Source organism: Eulemur rufifrons, chromosome 2, assembly GCF_041146395.1.
Source record: "Eulemur rufifrons isolate Redbay chromosome 2, OSU_ERuf_1, whole genome shotgun sequence".
NCBI lineage: Eukaryota > Metazoa > Chordata > Mammalia > Primates > Lemuridae > Eulemur > Eulemur rufifrons.
Window position 1 is genome coordinate 102352651 of NC_090984.1, and position 18940 is coordinate 102371590.

Below are 18940 nucleotides of genomic sequence, written 5' to 3' on the forward strand. Positions count from 1 at the left end.
AGCGAGTCTGTTAGAAGAAAATTGTCTTTACTGCTATCCTCTGGGATCCTCACAGAAATGAGATGTTGATCGTATGAAGCAATCTTATTGAACAAAAAAAACTTGCGAGGTAAAAAGTTGTGTCCCCTGAGCCAGCCAGTCTCTGCTAAGGGGGACTTGCTGCTTTGCAGTATGAGCGCTGAAAGCCAGGAGGGAATGATTAGCGATGCCAGCCATTGGTTAAAATTCTCCCAACATAAATGATCTCCTTGTTCTCCCTTTGATGGATTCAGTCTCTTAAAAATAAAATGCATCTGTGAACATCACACCTACTTCTTTCCTTTTCTTTTTAGTCCTTTATTGAGAAGTTACCGAAAGCAGTTTTAATATAGATGAAGCAGGTTGGGCACACGTTGGTATACATATGCACACAAAATGGAGGCCCTGCACACAATCTGAGTTTTTTCTGGCTTAGTTGGTTGGTCAGTGATTGTACTTTTTGATCATGCTACCCCCACCAGAGCTGGTTACTGGTGGCCACACAGCTGGTCCTGGCTTCACAGTGGTCATTGTACAAGAAGCCATGTTTGGAAGTGCCAGGGTATCCTTGGTTCATATTTACCAGGGAATCACCGAGGTGAGCACTGAGCCTTCTGGGAGGCTGCCAGCCATGCCTTGCACTCCCTCATGGCCTCGTGTGCTGGCAGCTGGAAGCGAGGTGCCTCCTCTTTGCACACCTCATCATTCAGGCGAGTCTCAGTGGATTTATGGGCTACTGGGGGGACTGCAGGATGTACATGAAGAGCAGAGAAAACAGTGGGTCAGTAACTAGAAGGAAATCTTTACTGGTTTCCCCATTGCAGAGCAGAAACTTCTCTCCAGGAGAAGTGAAAGACCCAATCCATTCAGTGATTAAAGGTGAATTGAAATAAAGGTTCCAGAAATACTGAGAAGTTTGCCCCATGATTCATGGATTTCTGCTTGTCCCAGTCACCACATCCCAGTCATCACGCTCCTCCTCTGTCCTCATAGCTGCATTTGCCCAGGACTGGCCTTGAGTCCCGCATTACTCTCTTTTCTGTTAGCGTTCAGTCCCTCTGATCACACCAGTGGAAAAGTCTCAATTTTCAGCAAGTATTTCCTTAGCGCTTCTCTAACCCCACTAATCTCCCTTTCTAATGAAGAGTAAGTTGTAGGCTCTCATACTTTTGGCAAACAGCAATACCTAGCTATAATAAAATAAAGTTTGTAGTTTTTAAAATGCTATATTTTTTACTATCACCTTCTCTATTACTGAGGATGCTAGCTTTTCATTGAGGATATAGTTTTCTTTTACATAAATTTATTGAAGAAAAAGCAAGGAATCAATTTAAAGAAAGTACTAAGTAGGTGCAGAAAGTAGACAGCTGTAGCAAAATTTGTGAAGGTGGCATTTGAAAATGGCACACATGGGGAAACACTGTCCTATAGTGGTTTTTCTCCCCATTCTTTCTCCCAGTAGGAGGCATAGCAACTTCTCTGCTTAACTCCTTTGTGTTGCTTTTATTCTGCGGAATACAAGGTGAGTTGCATATTACCCATTGAAATCTCTCATTATTTGTGGGCTTAAGTTGCTTGAAAGGGGGAAAAATAAAAGAACCCAGTGAAAATTAATTTCTAGCCCCAGATTCCCTCCCGATCAGTGTCAGTGTGTGTATTTATAGAACTGATGCCAGCAGATAATACCATCTAATTCAAGTCTGTTTGCTTCTCCAGCAGCCCCGATTCCATTCTCATTTCCAGCCACCACCTTGTCTGTATTTGAGCCACACCAGGTCCCCTGCTGTTTAATGAACACCCGTGTCCCCTTCATGCCTCTGACCTTTGTTCAGGTCGTTTCCCTCCTGGGGCTTTCCTGCCTGTGGCAAGCTTCCTGTCTCTCACTTGGCAAGTCTTCTAGGGGACCTCCCCATCCCCCAGCCGGAGTGACAGTTTGCTTACATCTCCCTCAGTCGTCCTGTCAAGTTTGGTGCTTAGTAGAACCAGCGGCACAAACAAGGGACTGTGAACCTTGGTTTCGAGTTCCAGCTGTGCATCCAGCTGGCTTTGGGACTTTCCTTGGGTCCCTTTGAGGACTCCCAGTCTCCAATTCTTCATCTGACCGCTGCACAGTTGGATGGTGGTGGAGTGTTAAGCCCTGCAGTATGTGAGTTTATGGACGTATTGGTGTTATTTCTGTAATGTTCTTTTCTTCCACCAGTTTGTAAAATCCTGAGCAAAAGATCCACGATTCCCAACACCTCCCACTTGTGCCTAGTAGATAATTAGTGATAAAGTTTTCCTGAATACAGTAATGTTCACTTGGGATACCTAAGATCTAGAGTTCTAAACTCTCTACCACTTCTTCTTGATATCAGGCATATACATACATTTTATATGTTCCCATAACTATTTTTAGCTACTAAAACTTCTGGTATATTTCAACTTTTTTTCATATGTTAAATAAATGCTCTTTTACTTTCAATCAGAACAAAGATGTTATTTTAATCTGACCAGCAGGGGGCAAACTTCACCCAGGAATTGCCCATGCACTTTGCCTTCAAGTGGATAGGGTTTGGCCATCTACAGACAGGACAGGACATGGGTTTTCGTCTTTCTGCCAGATGTCTTATTGATGAACTATGCTGGCAGGAGTTAAATACGATCTAGTGTGATCTAAAACCCCATAGTACCAAAATTTAGGTGCTTGGGAATTCTTGCTGTCTTTAAAAGAAGGGAGTGGATGCAGTATCTACTGATATATACGAGATGCCAGACACAAATGGCAAGAACGAGGAACTGAGGGGGAAGAGGGTGGGAACTTCAGCTTTTAGGAGAGATTTAAATGAGGAGAAATCTATTGGCCAAGGAAAACTTCAGTTCATGAGAAATAACTGGCTTTTAATCGATACTGTAGGTGTGGGGACATCTCAGAGCAGAGGGACCACAGTTATCCAGTAAACTGCCTGACGCTGAACAGACAGTGTAGCCACTATGACAGTGGCAGATTCTTCTGTCCTCAGATTTGGGTTTTCGGTGTGAAGGCTCATTTGGTGACTCACACATTTATAAAGCAGAGCCTTGCTTTTGGCTTTGCTAGTGACATGCTAGATGATCTGGGACATAACTGCGTCCCCTCTCTCATGCCCGGTAAAATTTACCTCAATGAGATTTAGAGGCAATTGTGAGATTTTTATTGGGCATTTTAAAATTATGAGGGTAGAAAACCTTGTAAGAAAATGGCATTTTGATTTCTTTTCCTCCAAAGGAGTGATATATTTTTTAAATGTAAGGTAGCTTTGGCACCAGTTTAGTTGGTGTCTCATTCCTGCTCTTCCCTTTGCCAATTTTTCTTTATGCATTTAGCCCCTGGCTGCAGAATGTCTTCTCTTTTGTAATGGGAGCCATGTGAGCGCCTTACTATGGCTGTATGTTCCCCTCACCTGCAACAAGTTACAGTTGTAACCATTTGCCCAAACCCTTCACATTCCTCCCCAAGTCAGAGGCTGTGATCCATGAGGGATGGGCTAGCAGAGGGCCCTCCCCCGGGACAGCCCAGGCTCCAGTTGCCTGGCACTTTGGTCTATTTTAAGCCTGTTCTGCCTTGCAGCAGGGAGGTGAGTCTAGGGTCCAGTGTGTGCTGTGGATATTAAGAGACTTCAAGGACACTTCCCCCCATTTATCCCAGTTATGTCCCCTGCTAAAATAGGTTAACGGTGTCTAATTAACCACTGAACATTGTCATGCTGCATAAAGATAGCATCCTGGCTGTTCTCTGAGCCGTGGTACTTTATCTCCATTTAGATCTCTGCAGTATTCCATTAAACTCGAGAGAAACATTTTAACTGAGATGATGTCTACATTAGGGCTGCCTTTTACCCTTCAGCACATAACCCGTGTAGCAGCACTTGAAGCCTCATATCTGGTGATGGGAAATCCAGGTTGCTTTGGGGTCTCTTCCCCGCAGGCTGGCAAGGTCCCTGCAGTTGGGGTCATGACCCCTTGTTATTCCCACAGACATAATCATGTTTGTGTGGATTCTTGGTCACCATGGCCAGACCAGGCCGGCTGATGCAGCAGGGAGGACAGAGAAGACAGACCCTGCAGGCAGAGAAGGTTTTTTTTTTACATCATAGCACTTCTTTACCATCAAGCCCCCCAATGACACCATGAGGATCCAAGGTTCCACCATGGTCCTGTGTGGCTGCAGTCACGGGATGCACCAGTGGGACAAGCTTTTGCTCAGCCGACCAAATTATGACACTGCATGTCATAATAATGTGGGCTCTACATGCCAAAAAAAGGGATTGCATTTGAGCAAGAGAAATTCAAAAAGGACAGAAAGGTGACTTAGCTAGACAGGATCTCTTTTTTGCCATAATGTAAGCTGTCATTTTGTAAATAAAACATACGTAATAAATCACAGAACAATTAAACCAGTGTTAACTACCATATCCTCAAACCTGACAAAGCTGTAGCCTACTATAAGTTGAATCCATGTCCGTGTCCTGGAAAATATTAATTGGATTTGAAGTGACATCCCTACAAGGAGCATTTCCCATGGTGTAGAACTGCCCGTATGTCTCTGTCCTGCAGAGGTTATGAACTGAGCTTTGGAATCAGACAGCCTAGGCTTGCATTCTGGCTCTACCGCCTTCTAGGTGAGTGACCTTGGGCAAGGTACTTTACCTCTCCAAGCCCCAGTCTCCTCACCTGTAAGACAGAGTGAATTAAATAAGATGATAATTAAGATAACATGTAATACTACATAGAAGATAAACTGTTGTATAATAGTAATATATAAATACTGTAATGACAGTGCCTGGTGCCCAGGAAGCTCAATAAACGTTGATTGTTGTTATCATCAGTAATCACCCCCCACAGGCTTGTGGGGTGGGGGCAGCACAGAGGAAGGGCAGGCTAGGGCTGGGAATGGGCTTTGCCCGGAGAGTGGAGAGAGGATGCACCAAGCCGAGGAGGACAGACCAGGCACGGGTCAGAGAGAAGTTGAGATGAAGACCGGAGGTGACAGGTTGAGTGTAGGGCTAAAGGACCGGTCTTTAAATGAAGGCCTCGACCTCACCTGCATGACCTCTGCCTGAGAGGCCAACGTTTCAAGAATGTGGTGGCTTCTCGGCTGAGCGTTCTTGGCAATCTGGAAAGGACCACTCTGAGCTGGCTGTGATTTCCCCATTGCCAAGTCACTGGCCAGGTCAGGCACAGCACACACAGGAAGGATGAAGCCAATGTGTCCTTACCACATCACCCATCTCCACAAGGAGGAGGTAAGGGAGAATGTTTATTCTCATTGTCCAGAGTTCAAGCTTCATTCTGCAAAATGGCCAAAGCAATCAGTGAGTGATGGAGTAGCTCTTAAAAAGAAAGCTGGCATTTAATTAACTTTCAAAGTGCTGGTTCAGCAACTTCTATGTTTTACTTTCTGAATATTGAACAAGCATCTCTAATCGGATCTGGATTGCTCTGGGCCTGGCTTGGAGGAGAGCACCGGCTTAGTCTTTATGAACAGCATGGACTCAGGTGTGAATTCAGGATCTCTCAGAACCGAGGCTTCACCCTGTGGACCATTCAGGCCCCTTGCTGTTTCTTCCTCCCTGCAGCCTTTAGGTCAAGTCCATGTTCATTAACACTTCTGTTAGAAGGAAGTAGGCAACTCAGAAGGAGAAGGTAAATAGGTTTCAGTTTTGCTGCTTAGCAACTGGAATGTTCAGTCTAATACTGCAGTCCCCAACCCCTGGGCTGTGGATCGGTACCACTCTGTGACCTGTTAGGGACCAAGCCGTAGGGCCACAGAGCTTGGCTGCCCTGCCCCGGTCCTCCACCCCACCTGACCCCACCCCACCCCAACTCGTGAAAAAATTGTCTTCCATGAAACTTAGGAGGTGGAGCCGGGGGGGGGGGGGGGCACAGCAGGAGGTGAGAGGCAGGCAAGCCAGTGATGCTTCATCTGTATTATCTGTATTTGCAGCTGCTCCCCATCGATGGTATCACTGCCTAGTGCCACCCCCAACCCCTACCCCTACCGCCGGCCGTGGAAAAATTGTCTTCTATGAAACTGGTCCCTGGTGCCAAAAAGATTGGGGATCACTGGTCTATATCTGAAATAAGATTTAGGGCAGTAATTCTCATCTCTGTCACTAGGTTCCATTTCTAGAAATTACTACCTCAGGGGGCTTGGGGATAACCTCAGCCCATGTACATTGCAAAAGCTTCCCGGGTGTGATTCTCTTGTGCACCACTGGTGAAGAACTGCTAGTTTAAAGGGTTCTCTCCAGCTTTCAATTCTCTGTCTATACCAGGGGTGGGAACCTGCAGGCTTAAGCACATGTGGCCTTCTAGGTCTTTAAACACAGCCTTTTGGCAAAATCCAAAATTTTCAGAACAAATCCTTTTATTTTTGTTAATATATTTTGTTCTTTTATTTTATTTTTTAAAATGAGCATATTTAAAATACCAAAGAACAAAATAAGTTTCAACAAAATAATCCCCCCAGACTGACTGGCAGAATTAGAACATTAGTAAGCCACAAGGGCTAAATCGACAGCTGCTACACTCATGATTTAACTTCCCTGGCCCTACACTCATGATTCTAACTTCCCTGGCCCGACTGGTGTCACTACCGCAGGAGGCTGGTTGGCGAGAGTTTATGGGGGTCAGGTAGCCAGTCTGTTACCAGCTTTTGACAATGATGCACTGTGTTTCTGTTTGAAGTAGAATTTGTGAATAGTTGCACAGCTCTACAGTATTTTTTAATTCTGTCTGCTTAACAGCCCATCATGTCAAAGAAGACCAAGAGAACACTGAAGGAAGAAAACAGATTTTTAAGTGAGGCTTGGGAATTGCAATATTATCTTGTTTCTGCTAAAGATAAGATGATTTGCTTGTTTTGTGGTACTGCACTATCAACATTAAAGAAATTCAGTGTTCATCAGCATTATAAGACTGCTAAGGACCACAAATATTTTAAATTGGAGGGAGAGGCATGAAAGGTTGTATTGCAGAAATTAAAAGATGAAAAGCAAAAGCAAAGACAATTCTTTCAAACAGCAATAAGACCTGGAAATAATGCCACTGAAGCAATTTATAAAGTAGCTTATATACTCAGAAAAAAAATGGAAGCCATTCAGTGACGTAGAAATTGTGAAAGAATGCGTTGTCAAAGTTGTTGGATGCTTAGACCCCGATAACATTTCAGAGTACAAACAACTACCTCTTTCAAGGAGAATCAGTTAGTTCATAACCGATCGGCAGCATGAATTAGCCTTCAACTTAACAGAACAGCTTCATGCGATGCTTCAAAAGGAAAATATATATTATTCAGTTGCTTTGGATGAATCAATTGATACTGCAGACTTGGTGCAGATTTTGTACTTCATTAGTAGATTCTCTTTGCTACAAAGAGTTACTCGCTTTGGGCACTCTTGTGAACAGAGCAGGGGGAATGGATATCTTCAACAACTTTCAAGATAAATGTCGTGAAGTTGGACTGAATTTGGTAAATTTAGTGAGTGTACGTACAGATGGTGTACCTTCCATGACAGGAAAACATGAAGCGTTTATTGCATAGATTTAAAAATATTAACAGATCCAGACACTCTTATTTCTTTTCATTGTATCTTGCATCAGCAAAATCTCTGTGCTAAAGCTATTAGTTAAAGTAACATTTCGCAACAAGTTATAAGTATTATTAGCTGTATTCATGCAAATGCAACAGGGCATCTTCAGATTCATAACATGCTAAAGTTGAAAGATGAAGTATTCAGTGTGGATTTACCTTATCATTCTAAAGTATGTTGGCTATCTCAGGGACAGGTGTTAGTCAAAATTTTATCTCTGTGAGAACAGAGAGTTAAATTTTATGAAGAACAGAATCAGCAGTGTGAATTACTGAAAGAAGATTGCTATAGGAATGCGACATTTCTGTGTGATATGTCAAAACAACTTGAATATTTCTTTGCAAGGTAAAATTAAGTCTATATATGATATGTCGCAGAAAATCCAAGCATTTTGAAAAAAGCTCTATTTTCTCAAAACATTTCTTCAGAAAGAAATTTCGGATGAACATTCCCCAGTTAGCAAACGTCATTGATGAGCAGGATGATACATGTGAATCATTTGAAGAATACACAGCTGCTATAGAACTATTAATTGGACAACACAATGAAAGGTTCACTGACTTTGAGAATCATGACATCACACTCAAATGAGCATCTCAGCCTCACCTAGTTGATATCACCAAGGCATCTAAAGAACTACAGATGAAATTGATTGAGCTCTCAGTAGCTGACATTTTAAAGTCATCGTTTGATGCTAAGAAAGATCCAATTGAAATGTGGAAAAATGCAGTAGAATACCTACGCCTTCAGCAAGATGCCCCAATAATGCTTTCTTGCTTTTCAACCACTTATTTCTGCGAATCTGTATTCTCCCACCTAACCCAAATCAAGACACCCTTAAGGGCACAAATGACTGAGACCTATCTAGAGGATCAACTGAAACTGCGGACCTCCATGCTACAATGAATTGACTTCATGACTCACCAGTGGGTCAGACCTGTAGTTTAAAAAACGTTGTCATAGATTCTGGGTCCTTGAGCTGGGGCTCTGTGGCACTGTACTAGCCTGAGGTGATGTGAATCTGTGAAGTGGGGTTTTATTTCAGAGTGACACCTTAAATTATATTCTCGCTATGCATAGATGAATTATTTGCATATTCACATGTATATTAAAGAAATATTAGTGTATTCCCTCCCTGTTCTCCTAAACTACACCTCCCACTCGGTCTTCCTTTTGCTTTCTCACGTTTGGAAGCTATATATTAATAGCATAGGAAATAATGCACTTGCCTCCAACTCCTGTAAGAAACCCAGCAACACAGATCCAGTGGTTAAGAACTAGTTCTGCCCACCCGGTGTTAGGGAGCCGTGGGGGGCCAGAGCTCAGGTTCGACCAGTCCAGGGCTGGTGTTGCCAGGCCTTTTATGAAAGAATCCAGAAATCTACATTTTTGTACAAAGTCTCTCAATTTTGACAATGAATTCACATTAAAATGGACCAAAACAAAAAATAAATAAACAGCAGCATGGTGCTGACCAAATGCATCTGCAGGCTAGATAAGGCTGGGCAGTGGGCAGTGTTCCTTCTGCAATCCAGGTCAGAGGCCGGGCCCTCCCTCCCGCCAGGTTTTCTGTCCACCAGAACCTGCTGTTCCTGGCAGAGAGAGAGAGAACACACCACCTGAAGGCCTCCCTGCTGCCTATCATTGGGGACTCCATTCTCATCTTTCTCCGTCCTCCATGGAGAGAAATGAGGGTGGGGGAAGTCCTTGGGCTCCCCCTAGAGTGAGAGAGAACAGAATGTAGGCTCAGCCCCAGTGAAGCCGAATATTAAACTCATCCCCCTTTTGGATGTTGAGTGGGTGAGTGGCAATTAATCAGCCTCCCCCTTAAGATGAACATTATCATTATGGTTTCCTTCAGACAAAATCACTGCTTTTGCCATGGCACGTTGCATAGGAAAGCAACAATTCGGTCACGACTCCTGAGGGTAATCAGAGATGAATATGTCTCTTACATACACAAGGAAGGCCCTGGCCTGGTCTGCCTAGCCTCTTTAATCTCGTTATTCTTCATCCAGGCACTTCTACCACTGGCGACATATTAGCTGTGTCACTTGGACAGTAGGAGTATAGAGACAATTAGAGGCAGTGGTCCTGGGAAATGGCAGGAGCTGGGAAAACAGCTTCTGTCCTCCCACAGATGGAAGGTGGCTTTGGTGGCTGCTGGGTGCTCTTCCTTTAGGATTCCTTTGCCTGAGACAGATATTGGGAACCCACAGCATCTGGCGACACCACAGTGGGGGTGCCCTGGGCACCCTGCTGCAGTTTCCCTTTGGTGCCTCTCACTGCCCTTCTGTCCCATCTTCCTCCCTCTAGTTGCTCAGTCTCCTTACTCTGCCCTTTAAGGGTCAAAAACTGCAGCCTGGGAGATTCCCTCAAAGTTGTTATATCCTGTCCATCCAATTGGACCTACCCATCCTCTTCTCCCTCCTCACTTCAGCTATCTTTTTTTTCTTTCTTTTTTTTTTTTTTTGAGAGATGGGGTCTTGCTGTGTTGCCCAGGCTAGACTCAAACTCTTGGGCTCAAGAGATCCTCCTACCTTAACCTACCGGGTAGCTGGGATTATAGATGTGTACCACACGCCAGGCTTGCTTTTTCTTTTAGAATAGTACAGTTTGTAAAGTAAATTTTGTAGAAAATTATTTAAATGGGCTTAATTTTTAAAATTATTTTTAATTGACAAAAAATTAATATATGATTATACTCTTGAGGGGAGTTATTTGCATTTTGCAGGAATTGCTTGTTGACTCCAATGTAGCTCTTACTAGGAGGCTGGTGGGCCCACACCGTCAAGGGTCTTCTCATGCATCCTGCCTCTGGGCCATGGTGACGTTGCCACCACGCTTTGCCCCCGCTCATAATGTGCTAGATTTCTAACTTGAAATGATTCATTTAAAACAAACAGCAACTCTGTTATTGTGGAAATTTTCAGACATACAGAAATGTAATCACCATATACCCAACTTTACTATCATTGTCTTGCCAATCTTACTTAGAAGACTTTGGATCAGTGTTTCTCAGAGTGTCAGTTGTGACCTGCTTAGATTAGTATTTTAAAATGCACATTCCTGGCCCCCTCCTCCCCTAGACCAGCTGATTCGGAAATCTCCAACTGCCAGGCCCACCAGTCTGTATGTCTAACAGACTGCCCGGATGGTTCTTCTGCACACTAACGTGTGAGAACCTCTGCCTTAGATAAGTGTGTGTGTCAGCCAGGCTTTGTGTTCTCGTGGAATGTCTTAAGGGGTGCTACTCACCCAACGTCACTCATAAGGTCTTCTGGTCCTTCATGTGGAGGACACAGAAAAATAGTTCCTGAACTGTGTGCCCAGGGCATCCCCTTGGCTCCTGGGAAGCTACACATGCTGACAACTCACAGCACCAGATAAGACCCAGGGCCTCAGTCATAAGAAAGTGCTCTGTAAATGGGTCAAGTAAGTGTTGAAAGAAAGAAGGGCACCATATCATCTGCATTCATTTGAATTTTAACCTTCTCGTTCAACCTACACTTAAATTCAATCATTTAATTTGGAGTTATGCTGAAACAAGACTATAAGAAGGCACTACAGTGTCTGCCATTCTCTCTTGCTGGTTGTGGGACTTGGTCTGTAAAGAGGATTCAGATGAATAAAGCACTTGAGATGTACTAATCTGCCCCACTTTTGAAACCCTTCCCCAAGACACTTCCCCAGGGCATGAGACTAATGGGTGCTCATAAACCCTGTCTTGTCTTTTTTTCAGGTTAGGAAGGAAGATTTCCGAAGAAATAGAAGAGTATGTTTCCAGTATTCTTATGGTATCCTACGGTAACCTTTGTCAACAGTGCAGTGTTGCCTATGTTGAACACAGCATTAAAAAATAAGACAGTATGAGTCTGGCTGTGGTCTGGGGCTGGAATTATGCTGGCTGAATCAAGGGTTTGGTGAATGCTGCTTCCTCAGCTGAAGGTCTGGACTCTGGCATTAATGGCCATGCTATATCTCCCGCCTTGTGCTTCACAGAATCGTATGTCCAGGTGTCAGGGTACTGACCCATGCCTTCTGCTCTATTGGTATAGATGGGCAGAAGCAACGCCAGCTTCCTAAGCCTAGCCTTCTCCTAGCCTTCTATCCAAAAAAAGGAAAGGAGGTTTCCAGGTAAAGGTGGCTGCACAGGCAGAGCCAGGGGCAGAAAGAGCATTCACATCATGCTCTGTGTGCTGCTGCCCCCTGGAACGGTGCAGCCACACATGACAGACCCAGTTGCCCAGTTAGGTTTGATCAAGTTGATGGAGGTCCAGGGACATTGTCATCTAGGAGAAAGAATGGATACAATAAAAATTGGGTTGTTCCTTTCTGTGATTGAAACTCATTTTCTGCTCTCTTCTTCTTTTTTGGGGGGAAGTTATCGCCTCAGACAGCAGAGCCCGGATGGATCAGACGACGGAGGAGGTAAGGGTCCCCTGGAGGAAGTCAAAAGGGCTTCTTAGAGAGTCCCCAGAGTGCCCAGAGCATTTCCTGGGCTACCGCGAAGGCACTGTGTGCTGCAGCCTTCCTGTAAACATTTGCAGTGGTCTCGTCACACGTGCTGATTCACATGTCCCTGCCTTGCTAACTGCAGCCGCCTCTGCCTGGAGTGTCTCTCCCCCTTCTTTATCCACTAACCCTGCTTGTCCTTCAAAACTCAGCTCAAGTGCCACCTCCTGTGAAGTGTCTTCCTTTCCATCCTACTCCCTCTCTGACTCAGGTTCTTTCTCTGTGCTCTTTACGCCCTCCTCGGCAAACCTCCATTGTAATCACAGCAACACAGCTAATGTTTATCAGGTGTTTACATACCAGACACTGTTCTACCAGTTTGTGTACGTTAAAGCATTTACTCTCACCACAGTCCCCATTTTATAGTTGTGGAAACTAAGGCACAGAGAGGGTAAGTAAGTTCCCAAGGTCACAGATCTACTGAGTGACTAGAGCCAGGATTTGGGTACAAGGTGCACATATCACACTTTAACTCTTTGTGGGCCTGACTGTTTTTCCCACCAGGCTCGAAGCTCCTACGGGCAGACACCTTGTCTTATTTATCTCCAGTGCATGACGCAGAGTAGTCAGTTCCTGGCTGACTGTACACCTGAGGGGGAAACAGCTCTCACAAGGCAGGCAGCTGTGGCCTAGTGGAAGCCCGTGTTCAAAACTCAAGAACAAAAGATGAGGTTTATATGTATCTCTAAAGTGAAACCCACTAGGGGGAGACTATGCTTGCACCTAAATTACTAAAGCCTTGTTTTATCCCACATATTCACCATTTCCGCACTCCTCATTTCTTTGTATAGATCCTGGTTTCTGTCTGGTATCAGTTTTCTTCAGCCTGAAGAACTTTATCATGTTTTGTAGAGCAGGTCCTCTGGCAACAAATTCTCTCTGCCTTCTTCGTCTGAAAATGTCCTCATTTTTCACAAGATGTACAATTCTAGGTTGAAAGTATTTTTTCTTTTAGCACTTTAAACAGTTATTTCATTGTCTTCTGGCTTACGTTGTTTCTGATGAGAAGTCAGTAGTTATTCTTATCCTTGTTCCCGTGTGTTCCCCCCTTACGCAATGTATCTTTTCCCCTCCAGCTGCTTTAAGATTTCTTTTCCTTTAGCAGATCTCTCCACCCTGGCTGGGTGGAGCTGAGCCTCCTTCAGGTCTGTATGAGCTCTGGGAATTGTTCAGCTCATGCCTTCCTGGGGGTCATTCTTTGCCCAGCCTTGCGAGGTCTCACCCTACGGAGGCACAACTTAGTATTCTGTCAGTCTGGACTTTTGGAGCTGTTCCTCTGTGTGGCTCCCCAGTCTTTCAGACTCTGTTCCTCAAATTCCAGCGACCTAAGCCACCCTAAACTTCAGTCTGTCTCTCCTCAACTCAGCGAGACCTCCATGCTCTGTTTGGGGTTTCCCCTCGCCGTGCCAGCGTCCAGGAAGTACCTCTAGGCAGAAAACCGGGGTGACGTAGGGCTCACTTCATCTGTTTCCCTTCTCTCAGGAATCCCAGTCTTGCACTGTCTACTGTCCAACATCTGAAAACAGTGATATTGTATATTTTTCTCTCAGTTTTCTAGTTGTTTAATGTGGGAGGGCAAGTCTAGTACCAGTTCCTTGCTCATGGCTTGATGTGGAATCCCAAAACCTTCTTTCAACCCTTTTGTATGTGACTACATACAAAGAGAGAGAGGATTCTGTCTGTGAAACTTAGATAATTACCTGGTAATCACAAAATTAGGGAGAGGGTCGAAAAGGACATTTATGAAATATTCTGGGATGGTGGTTAAAATACAGATTCCCAGGCCATGCACAAATCAGAAGGTGGAACTGGGGCCCAGAGGTCTGTATTAATTTAAATAAGCTCCCTAGGCGACTATTTGACAACACTGCCATCGTGCCTCTAAAGCCAAGACTGAGGACCAGCTGGAGAGAGTGAGAGTTATGTGAAAAAAATACTTCTGCCTCCTCTCATTCCAGAAGGTTAGGTGGAAGAGCAGCCATAGAGGTCAGAAAACCTGTCCACACTCTAAGGTTTAGTAATAGCCTGTGAGCGTACTCTCATCGTTTTCTAGCATGTTCCCTTGCTTTTCAGTATCTCTTCTTGCCAGATATTCCTCCTCAGCTCAATCCACTAAACTGCTTTTAGCTGCCAGACTTCTCCACCCACTAATAGTTCCGAATGACTGTATTAAATATGGCATCTTATATTTCTGTTCCCAAAGTCTATTTTCCCAGACATGTACCTAGGATGTTTTCTGCCATTGCCAAACTGGCAGCTCAGAGGTTGGTGGCTGCTGGCCACACTTTTGATCTGCCTGTCCTCACAGACTGTTGCTTCAGCCATTGCTTGCACAGTACAGCAAGGTGACCATCCGGGAGAGTGTGCCCACGGACTCAGGAGGCAGGGTCTCTGCTGGACATTAACAGAGCCGGTAGGTGGTTAAGGAGCAGTGTACGTGGAAATTGTGATGCTAGAGCAGCGATTCTGGAACCTCTGATTTGAACCAGGGTGAGGCAGACTGGAGATGAAGGCAGGTAGTTGGCAGCGTGAGGATCTGGCCAGTCTTGAAGGTGCATAGGAGTGAGTGTCGGGCAGGTTGTTTCCTGCAGTGCGTCTTTTGTGGACAGCTTCAGCCCCCACTTGCTCGTGTATTATATTTGTTCAAAGCACCAAGAGACTTGTGTTTTAAGTAAGAAAAAATTAAATTCAGGAAAAAAGATTTTGAGTTCTTTGGCAGAAACTTCCAAATGGAAATATAAGAAAATAATTAAAGTCATGATCTGTAGAGGTTCACTCAACTCGTGTCCTTCTCCAGGCTTTTCCCCACCCTCCCTTCAACCTCTCGCCAGCTCCCTTCATAGGACTTCTGAAATGCTACTTTCTCCACTTTTTTCAATGTGGAAATGCTGCATTTCAAGGAGTAACCGGTTTGCACGCATTATGAATGCCTATAACTAGAAGCTTGTACTGGCTGCCTTTGTGGCATCATCGCTTTGACGTCAGATTGTTGCAACTCTAAGGAGCTCTGTGGGCCATCGTGTCCAAACCTGTCATTTGACACGTTAAGAAATTGAGGCTGGGAGATGATTATTCAGAGCAGCAGGGCTCAGAGAGAAACTCTGGTCTTCTGACTCCCAGGAGGACATTCTGCTCTCGTGCCCCAGTGTCCACCAGCACCACTGTCATCATCGTTTATTACCAAACACTTACCATGTGCCAGCTACAGTTTTTCTCATTTAATTCTCGAAACAGATCAGTGGGAAGGTTTCTTAAAATCAACTTTATTGAGGTCTGGTTTATATGCAATAAACTGTATCCAATTTAAAGTGCACGATTTGAGTTTTGACAGGTGTATACACCCCACAAAACCACTGCCATGAGCAGTATACAGAACATTTCCATCACCCCCGAAAGTCCCTCCTCGCTCCTTCCAGATCATCCCTCCTCTGTCCCAGCCTCAGGCAACTACTGATGTGTTTTTTGTACTATAGAGTAGTTGGCATTTTCTAGAATTTTGTATATAAATGGAAGCATAAGTATGTACTCTTTCATGCTGGCTCTTTTCACTCAGCGTAATGATTTTGGGATGCACCCAGGTTGTTGCGTGTATCATTAGCCTGCTCATTTTCATTGCTAAATAGTATTCCATTGTATGGACATACCACAGTGTGTTAACCTGTTGATAGACATTTAAGCTGTTCATTATCCCCATTTTTAAATTAATGAGTTAATTTGTTATTTACTTATTTACCTAAAAAAATTTTTTTAAAGACAGAGTCTTGCTATGTTTGCCCAGGCGGGCCTTGAACTCCTGGGCTCAAGTGATTCTCCCACCTCAGCCTCAGGAGTAGCTGGGACTACAGGTGCGCACCACCACACCTGTCTTATTATTCCCATTTTAAAGGTGAGCAGACTAAGGCAAAGAAAGGTGGACTTAACCACAGTCACACAACTAGTAAACGGCAGCACCAGGATTTGAATATAGATCTTGACCCCAGGGCCTTCGTTCCTAGTCTCTGGGCTATAACGAACGGTGTGACCCTCAGATATGCTGGCATCTCCTTCCATGGGTGGGCTGCATTGATGTCAGCTTCCAGATTTGTAGTATAGAGGGCCCAGAATGATTGATGGGATGCTAAGTAAAATTTCATTAAGGAAGGAAAGAAGAAAAGATGCCTATTTTTAGAGAACACCTCTAGTATTTTTTTCTCCTTCATAAACTTGGAATGTGAAATTTGAGATTTGGCCTTTATTTTGGCCCTGGAGGTTTGCGGCATAAAACCCTTTCTTGTCAGAGAGTGCACTTGCTTTTACCTTCTAGGCGGGATGCCTCTTCCCCAGCATAAATCTGTTTTCCATGCAGTTATGCTTGAGTCCCTTAATGGAAAATCAGCTCATATGTTACATTCACACTTGACTTAGTCCATTTCACTGTATATGAATGTTTAGAATCCATTATGCAGTAGGAATCATATGTTACATATAACTAGTTTCTAGAATTATCTTTGCTCAGAGAATTACTTGGTTGGCTAGTGAAGGCTGCTCCTTTGAACTTAGAATATCCAGTGGGTGGGGACACTCCATGAATGATTGTCCTGAGTCATCCATGGATGCCCATTCAGCAGTGGCATTTAACAGACCCTGGGTGCCTATGGGAAAACGTACTGGTTCCCTTAATAAAATCCCATTCAGGTTCCTTGAGGTCATCAGTGCAAGGAGTGTTACCACTTGGGAAGCAGCTGATCATCTTCTTACACTTGGTAGTGAGGGGTGATTGGTGAGCAATCCCAGAGGAGAAGATGAATCTCAGTGAGTAGAAATAAGGGCCTAAGGTCAGGGCCCCCTCCAGGTAGATCATCTCCTTCCAGCACCAGCCTTAGAGGTCAGGTGTTACTGAGGAAAGCCGGCCAGTTTCTGTCCAGTGCCTCCCGAGGCCTGTGTTGCTCCAGATGCTGGAGATAGCGATGAATGAGACAATCCCTGCCCTCCAGGAGCTTCTGGTCTAGTGAGAAAATGCCTTCCCATCTTTTCCTCCCTGTCTTTCATAGAAAACTTTCAGGATCCATGTCTCTCCAGATATATTTCTCAGCATTTAGCTTCCCTTGCTTCATCCTTGGTATGTGTTGCTCATTCTTTCCTGGGCAAAATGCATTCTCTGTCCCGGCCCCTGATGCCTAGGGAGAGAAGAGAAGCACTTCCTCCCGTCATTCATGCCTCAGGCTTCCTAAGGAAGAGAACAGAAAACTGGAAGAAGAAAGGGACTTTGAAGATTAGGTGTGTTTTCAGAATGAGAAACAGAGAGTGAGTGACGATTAGAGGTGGCTTTGGGATATGTTTATTAACCAGAAAGTACTACATGGAGACTCTTTGCAGGACACTGGCCAGGCTCTAAGCTCAGATGCAGTTGGGGCCAGGCAGATAATATAAACATGTGAAACAGCAGAAATATAAGACAATAAGGAATAATGAGGTCCATGGTAAAGGCAGAGAGGAAATGGCACAGCTAAAAGTTTTTTAATTCATTTTTTAAGACTACAGAATTTTTAAAAAACACTTTATAAACAGAACAAAATGCAAGCTGGATTAGGCCCTTGGGAACTGATTTGCAAATCCTTCACGCCTGTCTATGCTCTAAAGCAACACAGAACTTTGTTGGAGAGACAGAACATAAAAGATAAAAGGCACCAAAAGAGTTAAATAACTAAGACAACAGTTTAATGGATGGCAAAAGTGGCAAATGGTCATTAATAATGGTCATGAGTTCAGAAGAGGAAGCAATCCCTGTGGGCTGAGAGCACTTCAGGAAAAAGGGAGAACTTGTGCTGGGTCCTGAAGGATGGGTAGGATTTGGATAGCTAGAGAAGACTGTGAAAGGCCTTCCGAGGTAAGATGCCTGGCATGAGAAGAGACTCTACGTGGAGGATGAATAAGTAATTCATGGTAACCAGAAGAGAATCTGGTTCTGCAGAGATGGGCCCTGATTCTGGCCCATTCTCAACTACAGATGTTCAACCTCCCCATATATACTGCCTTTAATGAAGTTATGAAGATTGCCAGTCACCTAATTTGCTGATTCTAGGCAGAACCACTCATAGCTATAGCGGACACAATGCGTCAGGGAAGTTAGGGTTCATGACTATGGAGAATAGCTGGAGAATGAGGGACAGCCAAGGTGACACATGACCTCAGGCTCCCAAAATTGTAGAATAGCAAAACTGATCTGTCCTATTTAGACAACCATCCTTCAGTTGCATAATCCTCCATTCTTATTCTTGGAGTCAAATTTCTGGCTTGCCTGAAGGCTTTTGACTAATGTCATGGAAGGTTGTGGGTGTTAGAGAAAGAACATCAGATCTGGAATAAGATTGAACTCAGTCTCTACAGGTGACTGTTGCAGGACACTCATTCGTTCATTCAACAGCCGTTTGTTGAATGCTGCTATGTGTGATGTGATGCTCAGGGCTGCGCACTAGGGATACGATGATGAGCAAAGCATTCATTGTCCTTGCCCTCCTGCAGTTCACAGCCTAGCTGGGGAAACAGGACTTAAACAAATAGTTGCACAACTAAAGTAAGAACACATTACGTCTAGTCCCCCGAGGGAGGAGGGTGCTGGGTACTGTGAGAGTCATGTGGAGACCTGACTGGGACCAAGGGGCGAGGGAAGGCCATTCTGAAGAAATGACTTTTAAACTTTAAATTGAAGGAAGAGTAGAAGTTGCCAGGAAATGGGAGTGAGGGTCAGGGGTGTGTGGAGGGGACTCCTGGTAGAGGAGAGTAGACTGCGAATGCAAAGTGGGTCTCCTCTCTCA

At 44.4% G+C, this 18940-nt stretch overlaps 1 protein-coding gene across 2 annotated transcripts in view; it reads left to right on the forward strand.

The window, feature by feature from the left end:
* Window positions 1-18940, forward strand: part of IFT43 (intraflagellar transport 43) — an 83683-nt gene that overhangs the window by 49945 nt on the left and 14798 nt on the right. For both annotated transcript variants that reach the window (XR_011232911.1, XM_069465142.1), the window contains exons 4-5: window positions 11374-11406; window positions 12016-12062. Coding sequence is in view for 1 of the 2 variants with exons in the window: in XM_069465142.1 (XP_069321243.1) it covers window positions 11374-11406; window positions 12016-12062 (80 nt within the window). In the remaining variant the exon portion in view is untranslated. The remainder of the gene's footprint in view (window positions 1-11373; window positions 11407-12015; window positions 12063-18940) is intronic.